Source organism: Palaemon carinicauda, chromosome 40, assembly GCF_036898095.1.
Source record: "Palaemon carinicauda isolate YSFRI2023 chromosome 40, ASM3689809v2, whole genome shotgun sequence".
Classification (NCBI taxonomy): Eukaryota; Metazoa; Arthropoda; class Malacostraca; order Decapoda; family Palaemonidae; genus Palaemon; species Palaemon carinicauda.
Window position 1 is genome coordinate 16,798,841 of NC_090764.1, and position 10,000 is coordinate 16,808,840.

General features: G+C 33.3%; 1 protein-coding gene across 1 annotated transcript in view; it reads left to right on the top strand.

The window, feature by feature from the left end:
• The window catches only part of LOC137631981 (glutamate receptor ionotropic, kainate glr-3-like), a 19,106-nt gene that overhangs the window by 3,082 nt on the left and 6,024 nt on the right, over nt 1-10,000 (top strand). The window contains exons 4-8 of the mRNA XM_068363965.1: nt 2,408-2,499; nt 3,570-3,637; nt 6,798-7,012; nt 7,876-8,031; nt 8,264-8,373. Coding sequence (XP_068220066.1) covers nt 2,408-2,499; nt 3,570-3,637; nt 6,798-7,012; nt 7,876-8,031; nt 8,264-8,373 — 641 coding nt within the window. The remainder of the gene's footprint in view (nt 1-2,407; nt 2,500-3,569; nt 3,638-6,797; nt 7,013-7,875; nt 8,032-8,263; nt 8,374-10,000) is intronic.

The window sequence follows — 10,000 nt, forward strand, 5'->3', positions numbered from 1 at the left end:
TCATTCAGTCTCCTTGTGAAACTTTAAAGGAGACTGATTGATTGATTTACGATATGTAGATGCCAGAAAACTCTAAATCCATCATTCAGTCTCCTTGTGAAACTTTAAAGGAGACTGATTGATTGATTTACGATATGTAGATGCCAGAAAACTCTAAATCCATCAATCAGTCTCCTTATGAAACTTTAAAGGAGACTGATTGATTGATTTACGATATGAAGATGCCAGAAAACTCTAAATCAATCAATCAGTCTCCTTGTGAAACTTTAAAGGAGACTGATTGATTGATTTACGATATCTAGATGCCAGAAAACTCTAAATCCATCATTCAGTCTCCTTGTGAAACTTTAAAGGAGACTGATTGATTGATTTACGATATGAAGATGCCAGAAAACTCTAAATCAATCAATCAGTCTCCTTGTGAAACTTTAAAGGAGACTGATTGATTGATTTACGATATCTAGATGCCAGAAAACTCTAAATCCATCATTCAGTCTCCTTGTGAAACTTTAAAGGAGACTGATTGATTGATTTACGATATGAAGATGCCAGAAAACTCTAAATCCATCATTCAGTCTCCTTGTGAAACTTTAAAGGAGACTGATTGATTGATTTACGATATGTAGATGCCAGAAAACTCTAAATCCATCATTCAGTCTCCTTGTGAAACTTTAAAGGAGACAGATTGATTGATTTACGATATCTAGATGCCAGAAAACTCCAAATCAATCAATCAGTCTCCTTGTGAAACTTTAAAGGAGACCGATTGATTGATTTAAGATATCTGGATGCCAGAAAACTCCAAATCAATCAATCAGTCTCCTTATGAAACTTTAAATGAGACTGATTGATTGATTTTGAGTTTTCTGTCATCCTGATATCGCAGGTCATTGATGCCGATATCGTTTGTTATAAATAAAGAATAAAGGGATATCACATTCAAAACCATGACAGTAATTATGTCGTTGGGTAGTGCCATAGCCTCTGTACCATGGTTTTCCACTGCCTTGGGTTATAATTCTCTTGCTTGAGGGTACACTCGGGCACGCTCCTTCTATCTTGTTTCTCTTCCTATTGTTTTTATGAAGTTTTTACAGTTTATATATGATAGATCAGATTTAGTTTTAATTATCTTAAAATGTTTTATTTTAATTGTTATTACTTCTCTTGCAGTTTATTAATTTCCTTGTTGCTTATCCTCACTGGGCTATTTTCCCTGTTGGAGCCCTTGGGCTTATAGCATCATGCTTTTCCAACTAGGGTTCTAGCTTAGCTAGTAATAATAATAATAATAATAATAATAATAATAATAATAATAATAATAATAGCTCTCAGAAGACCTACTTCTGAAATAAATCTAGAAATACCGTTAGCATAGTACAACAGATCCTGCCCCAGAATCTTGGCAAGGATGAATCTGCCATCCTCACCTCGAGTCTCCAATAGATATCTATTTCTTAAGGAAATCTAAGTGGACATTCTTTAAAGGTGGCTTTGAATGTTACTTATTGTTCTAGCTATCATAAAAAATGCTTCTAACATGTGCTTACGTCTGAATTTCCATATAAAATGCAAAATTTATTTGCATTGGTACATATAATTTTAGAGACTAATAAAAATTATCTTTAAAATAAATCTATATGCTTACAGAGAGAGAGAGAGAGAGAGAGAGAGAGAGAGAGAGAGAGAGAGAGAGAGAGAGAGAGAGAGAGAGAGAGAGAGAGAGAGAATTTTGTCTGATGCGAGAGCCCAATATATAAAGCAAATAAGTATTAACGATGGGCTACAAATTAGTTTGCAATAACTGTATTTGTTTTATCTGTCAAGAGTTCTGTGTTCTAGGGTGTAGTTTGGCATATGCAAATCCTCATCAGTTTAAAATCATTCTTTATCCATTTTTATTTTTATTTATGAAACTCGAAATCATATTCTTATTATCATACCCGAGTGGATAATTCTGTCTCTCTCTTTCTTAATGCAATATTATTATTATTATTATTATTATTATTATTATTATTATTGCTTGCTAAGATACAACCCTAGTTGGAAATGCAAGATGCTGTAAGCCCAAGGGCTCCACTAGAGAAAGTAGCCCAGTGAGGAAAGGAAATAAGGAAATAATAAATAAGCTACAAGAGACACAATGAACAATTAAAATAAAACATTTCGAGAACAGTAAAAACATTGAAATAAATCTTTCATATTTAAGCTATAAAAATTAAAAAAAGAAAAAACCACAAGAGGAAGAGATAAAATAGAAAAGTGCCTCCGAGTGTCCCCTCAAGCAAGAGCACTCTACCCCAAAACAGTGGAAGACCACGGTACAGAGGCTGTAGCACTACCCGAGACTAAAATCCTGACACCAGTGTACATAAATGAATTAATTCTATTCTCTTCTTCATTTTAGGTATGGCTGCTTCTCTTCATTTCCCTTATCATGGCATTCTTGGTAACGTTTTTTTTCCATTATTATGGAAATGAATTCCGCCAGTCAAAAGGGTAAATATCTACTATCAGTTTTATATATAGGCCTATATATATATATATATATATATATATAAATAAATATATATATATATATATATAGGCCTATATATATATATATATATATATATAGGCCTATATATATATATATATATATATATATAGGCCTATATATATATATATATATATATATATATATATATATATATATATATATATATATATATAGGCCTATATATATATACATAGGCCTATATACATATATATATATATATATATAGGCCTATATATATATATATATATATATATATATATATATATATATATATATATATATATATATATATATATATATACAAACTTTTTCGAGATGATATAAATGATATTGTATACGAGACTATGAATGGCACATTGCAATATTTTTATTGGCCTCTAACGCAGACAAATTTAAGGCGCGGGTAGGCTAAGTGCATGGTGAAGTCATGAACACAGAATCCGTAGGCCTATTTCATCCAAAAGTTTTCATGCGACCAGTACAAAAGATCATAAATCAGAATTAATCTTGTATTTTTTCCAAGACTATTGTCTCATGTTAAATGTCACTCTAATAATGTCAAAACATGACTTAATTATATTAAAAATGAGATTTTTTAACCCCACGAGTCTAGCTCGTCTCATTCAGAGCTGGCCAGAATAAATCAAGGAATAAAAAAATATTCATATTAATGCTAAAAAAAATTATGGTACATATAAGGTATAAAAAATCAATTATGGGGATTAAAAATATGATGAATATAAATTTAAATCTTATCTATAAAACCCATATTTCTTATTATTATTATTATTAAAAATGAGGAGATTTATTAGCCCAATGAGTCTAGCTCGACTCATTCAGAGCTGGCCCGAATAAATTAGGGAATAAAAAAATATTTATATCAATGCTAAAAAAAATAAATAAAATAAAATTATAGTAAATATAATGTATAAAAAATAAATTATGGGGATTAAAAATATGATAAATATAAATTTAAATCTTATCTATAAAAGCCATATTTCTTAAAAAAGTTAAAATCTTCTCCCAACAGATCATATAATCGAGAGAAAAGTTTGAGCGTGTCGGCAAGCTGGACAGTTGGAACTCTCTTGGCTCAGTGTAAGTTGTTTTTGGTATTTGGTTTTGTCTTAAAGCTGGGGCTCCGCCCTTTCTTCACACTGGCTGCAACCCACTGTGGTCGACTGATGACCAGTTACGCATTAATTCCATTGGTCAATAAGGAGCACAGTTTTGATAGGATTTGTCTCCACTACTCCGCCATTGCTGGAGATTTCAACTCATGCACTTTAGGTTGTGAAACGAAAGTCGAAAAATAGGCAATGAATGGCTTCACAAGTCCTTGCGCTGGGCTATTCTAGTATATTATTATTATTATCATTATTATTATTATTATTATTATTATTAGTATCTAACCTATAACCCTAGTTGGAAAAGCATGATGATATGATGATATAAGCCCAAGGGCTCCAACAGGAACTGACAAGGAAACAAGGAAATATATAAACTACAAGAAAAGTAATGAAGAATTAAAATAACCTATTTTAAGAACTGTAACAATATTAAAATAGATGTTTCATAAATAAACTATAAAAAGAGACTCGTGTCCAAGAATCCGTATGGTAATCACTAAACTATAGAGCCCATTATTAGTTTTACTTTCCGCTAAGATTTTGATTAATCTTAGGAATAAACAAACTCGTTAACGGGTAAAATACAGTGATATTTTACAGCAAACTTGATTTGATTAATGAATTTGGGTCAGATTGCAGGACGATGGAACATGTAACTAGGTTGGACTGCTAGATGGAAGAAAAGAGGAGTGGATTAATTGACTGATTTGAGGTTTTCTGGCATCCTGACATCTAAGGTCATTGACACCGATACTATTTATTATAAATAAATATAAGAATATTCAATTAAAACCATAGATGCAAAAATGTCATTTTAAAAGTTAAATATCTTTCGGAAGACCTGCTTGTTAAATAAAGCTAAAAATACCGCTAGTTTATATATGACATATCTGTTTTTGACGTTATTAATAGTTTATATATGACATGTCTGTTTTGACGTTATTACTTTTTTAGAATGATTTATTGTTAATTTATTCTCTTCATTTATTTATTTCCTTATTTCCTTTCCTCACTGGGCTATTTTTCCCTATTGGAGCCCTTGGGCTTATAGCATCTTGCTTTTCCAACTAGGGTTGTAGCTTGGATAGTAATAATAATAATAATAATAATAATAATAATATGATAGGACACATCATGTCCAAGAATCTTGGCAAGGATGAACCTCCCTTCCTCACTGGAGGTATAGTAGAAGGCTAAGAAGTGGGTGCAACTAGGGGGGGGGGTGAAAGGACGTTGCAAGGACCTTCACGTAAAGCCTACAGTGCACCGTTTTAGGTGCAGTGACGGCACTACGGGTTCAGCAAACTTGAGGGACTTTGAAGAATAGAGGAAAGGTTTAAGTTCCATAAAAAATTATCTAAAAGAAAATGTGGAACAAATTTAAACCTCGCCTACCTACAGTGTATTATTATTATTATTATTATCAATTGCTAAGCTACAACCCTAGTTGGAAAAGCAGAATGCTATAAGCGACAGGGCACCAACAAGGAAAATAGCCCAGTGAGGAAAGGGAATAAGGAAAAATAAAATATTTTAAGAAGTGCAACAACAATAAAATAAATATCTCCTATATAAACTATAATTTTTTTAGAAATCAAGAGGAAGAGAAATAAGATAGAATAAAATGCATGTGGTGTTTCACATTCTTTATCTGAAGAAACAGCAAATGGTGAGAGAAATGGCTTAAAATTATTGATACTGTATCGAGAGGTGAAACTGTTGCCTGTTCAGTCCAATCGAGCCTATGAAGGACATCTCTTGATTCTAAAGCAGCCCATTCACGATCAGTAATTACTGAAGGAATTCCTTCAGTAATTACTGATCGTGAATGGCTTGCTTAAGACAGAAGAACAGTTAGGTTTAGTCATTCGGTTTTTAAGTACGTTTCGTCCAGCATGTTTGTAAAACTATATGCTTTTTTTTGCATATTTCAGCAAAGCTCTAATAGCTAAATGTTTTAATTTCCATATGCTGAACTTTATATAATATGGTGATGGATTAATTGAAAATTTCTCGTATGAAAGATTCTCTAATAAGATGACCATTAATTTCAGACAGAAAAAAAAAAGAAAAAATAATGAGCTTCATTTCACTCATCTTTTTGCCCGTTTTCTTTCAATGTTCTTCTACTTAATCTTAAAACTCCTTTTATCTCTTCTCTGAATAGCTCGTAAACCAATAATTATATAGGAAGCCTTACGTAACATTTAATCAGTCTAATGAGACTTTTCTTTCGACATCTAGATTAATTGATTAATTTGAAGTTCTCTGGCATCCTGACATTTAAGGTCATTGACGCCTATACTATTTATTGTGAATAAAAAATAAAAGAATATTCACTTAAAACCATAAAAGGGAAGATGTCATTTTAAAAGTTCATTCGCCACCTGTTTCACATACAGCAATTTCCTTAAAAACTATCTGACCCTAAAGATGTTATTTCAAATTCATTGGTGAATTAGAAAAATTCTCTAAGTGCAGAACTCCGCCACAACAGCTTCTTTCTCGAAATCAGCTCGACTTTCCCAAAATCAATTTAGACCGTTAGCGTATTTGAAGTATGTCACAACCATGTGTAAACTTGGGGTAAAGGTTACGGTTAATTCAATCAACCTTTTGCTTAACCTTGACCTTTGATCTAGGATTTTCACAATTGAATCACATCTACGTCTCAACATAACAATTAATCCCTGAAAGTTTCACTACTCTATGAATAAAATTGTAGTCAGGAAGTTGTTCACAAACAAACAGATAAACGGACAAATAGACAAGCATGGGCGAAAACAACCTCCTCCCAACTTCGTGGGCGGAGGTAATAAGTTTGAAAATCAGAATTCTGTATAGATTGGCTTGTGCATCTGGTAGCACCACAGTTGAGCTAGACTGAGGGTATCAGAAGCGGCAAGGCTTTCGGAAGACGAACGGGATCGAACAGAACCCGTTGCCGGTTTAAGATAGAGAAAGAATTATATTGTAAAGGTAGGGAAGAAAGATGTCAAGTAGCAAGGTAATCTGATCTTTTGATAGGCCATCCGCAGCTTTGCTTCCGCGGCCATTTTTGAAGGTATGCTGAGAAGCAATCCTTTTTCCAAATCACTATGTCCTGAATCTACTTAATAACATTGCAGCTAACTCCTGGTTACCTAGAGGCTATGCAATGAGGATGGTCGCAGGAACATGGCTCGTGGCTGCCTTTGTCATTGGTTCCGTCTACAAAGGAAACCTGAAAGCGATGCTGATTTTACCCAAGTTACGGCTGCCATTCGACAACTTACAAGAACTTGTAGAGAGTAAAATACCAACATATGTACCCCTTGGAAGTGCTTTATTGCAATCAATTTATGTAAGTAGATGTCTTAACTTATCCATCACAACAGTACTGGGAAACAACACGTTATGTAGGATTGAAGAATGTATTTTAAGGGCTTGACTTTAACAAAGCACATTATAGGCCTACTCTATTCAACCAAAGATATTAACCTATATATCACAACTGTATACCTGAAAACACGTTATGTAAGATTGAACAATGTATTTCAAAGGCTTGATTTTAACCAAACATATTATAGGCCTACTCTATTCAATCATAGATCTTAACCTATATATCACAACTGTACACCGGAAAACATGTTATGTAGGATTAAAGAATGTGTTTTAAGGGCTTGACTTTAACCAAGCCTATTATAGGCCTACTCTATTCAATCAAAGAAGATCAGCACAAATGAAATGTAATGTAAATTTATACAGTTTCGGAGATACTGTCAATCAATAGTCCTACTTCATTAATTCGAGGCAATTTACATATTATTATTATAATCATTATTATTATTATTATTATTATTACACGCCAAGCTACAACCCTAGTAGGAAAAGCAAGATGCTATAAGCCCAAGGGCTCCAATAGGGAAAAATAACCCAGTGAGGAAAGGAAATAAGGAAATAAATAAATGATGAGAATAAATTAACAATAAATCATTCTAAAAACAGTAACAACGTCAAAACAGATATATCCTATATAAACTAACAACGTCAAAACAGATAAGTCATATATAAACTATAAAAAGACTCATGTCAGCCTGGTCAACATAAAAACATTTGCTCCAACTTTGAACTTTTGAAGTTCTAGAAGAGTTAAAAGTTCTATATTTTGCAATTGGTTATCAAAATTCTTCGATCAATTAATGACACACTGTATATGCATTGCAGGAGGCAAGGAATGGCTCGCTACTCCATCAACTGCGGAATCAACTGGTGCTCGAAGCGAATATCGGAAAGGCCGATAAGTTAATCATAGATGGAAAAGCTGTGGGATTCACAAGTCAATACCTTCTGTCTTACTTGATACATAGAGAGTACTCTTTGGTGAGTTCCCTTAAAAAAAAAAAAAAAAAATACTCTTTGGTGAGTTCCCTTAAAAAAAAAAAGTACTCTTTGGTGAGTTCCCTTAAAAAAAAAAGTACTCTTTGGTGAGTTCCCTTTTAAAAAAAAAAAAAGGACTCTTTGGTGAGTTCCCTTAAAAAAAAAAAAAAAAATTAAATTTTGAAAGCTGATTTACCGTCGACGAAGTTTTACGACATATTCTTCCCCTTTCCAGACTAAGACCTGTCCTCCAATGTATATTGCATCCGAGAAATTCTTCAAGACAACCAGTATAAGCTTTGCATTTCCGAAGGGATCTCCACTGGTAGCGAAGGTTAACCCAATGTAAGTGTTTCCATTGCTACTGGTAATCATTATCTTCATCATTATTATCATCATAAATTCGAGTGTTTAGATTGTTATTAATGTTATTGGTATCAGCATCATTACCATAGATAACTATATTATTATTATTATTATTATTACTATCCAAGCTACAACCCTAATTGGAAAAGCAAAATGCTATAAGCCCAGGGGCTCCAATAGGGAAAAATAGCCCAGTGAGGAAAGGAAATAAGGAAATAAATAAGTGAAGAGAACAAATTAACAGTAAATCATTCTAAAAAAAGTAACAACGTCATAACAGATATGTCATATATAAACTATTAACAACTTCAAAAACAAATACTGTATGTCATATATAAACTATAAAAAGACTCATGTCCGCCTGGTCAACAAAAAAGCATTTGCTCCAACTTTGAACTTTTGAAGTTCTACTGATTCAACAACCCGATTAGGAAGATCATTCCACAACTTGGTAACAGCTGGAATAAAACTTCTAGAGTACTGCGTGGTATTGAGTCTTATGATGGAAAAGGCCTGGCTATTAGAATTAACTGCCAGCCTAGTATTACGAACAGGATAGAATTGTCCAGGGAGATCTGAATGTAAAGGATGGTCAGAGTTATGAAAAATCTTATGCAACATGCATAATGAACTAATTGAACGACGGTGCCAGAGATTAATATCTAGATCAGGAATAAGAAATTTAATAGACCGTAAGTTTCTGTCCAACAAATTAAGATGAGAATCAGCAGCTGAAGACCAGACAGGAGAACAATACTCAAAACAAGGTAGAATAAAAGAATTAAAACACTTCTTCAGAATAGATTGATCACCGAATATCTTAAAAGACTTTCTCAATAAGCCAATTTTTTGTGCAATTGAAGAAGACACAGACCTTATATGTTTCTCGAAAGTAAATTTGCTGTCGAGAATCACACCTAAAATTTTGAAAGAGTCATACAAATTTAAAGAAACATTATCAATACTGAGATCCGGATGTTGAGGAGCCACCGTCCTTGACCTACTTACAATCATACTTTGAGTTTTGTTAGGATTCAACTTCATACCCCATAACTTGCACCATACACTAATTTTAGCTAGATCTCTATTAAGGGATTCACCAACCCCAGGTCTACATTCAGGGGATGGAATTGATGCAAAGAGAGTAGCATCATCTGCATATGCAACAAGCTTATTTTCTAGGCCAAACCACATGTCATGTGTATATAGTATGAAAAGTAATGGGCCAAGAACACTACCCTGTGGAACACCGGATATCACATTCCTATACTCACTATGGTGCCCATCAACAACTACTCTTTGAGATCTACTACTTAAAAAATCAATAATAATGCTAAGAAACGACCCACCCACTCCCAACTGTTTCAGTTTGAAAACAAGGGCCTCATGATTAACACGGTCAAAGGCAGCACTAAAATCAAGGCCAATCATACGAACTTCACGACCACAATCAAGGGATTTCTGTACTGCATTGGAGATTCTAAGAAGGGCATCACATGCTCCAAGGCCTTTACGAAAACCAAATTGCAAACTAGGGAATAGATGATTACCTTCAGCAAACCTATTAAGACGTTTTGCCAGAAGACGTTCAAAAACTTTAGATAAT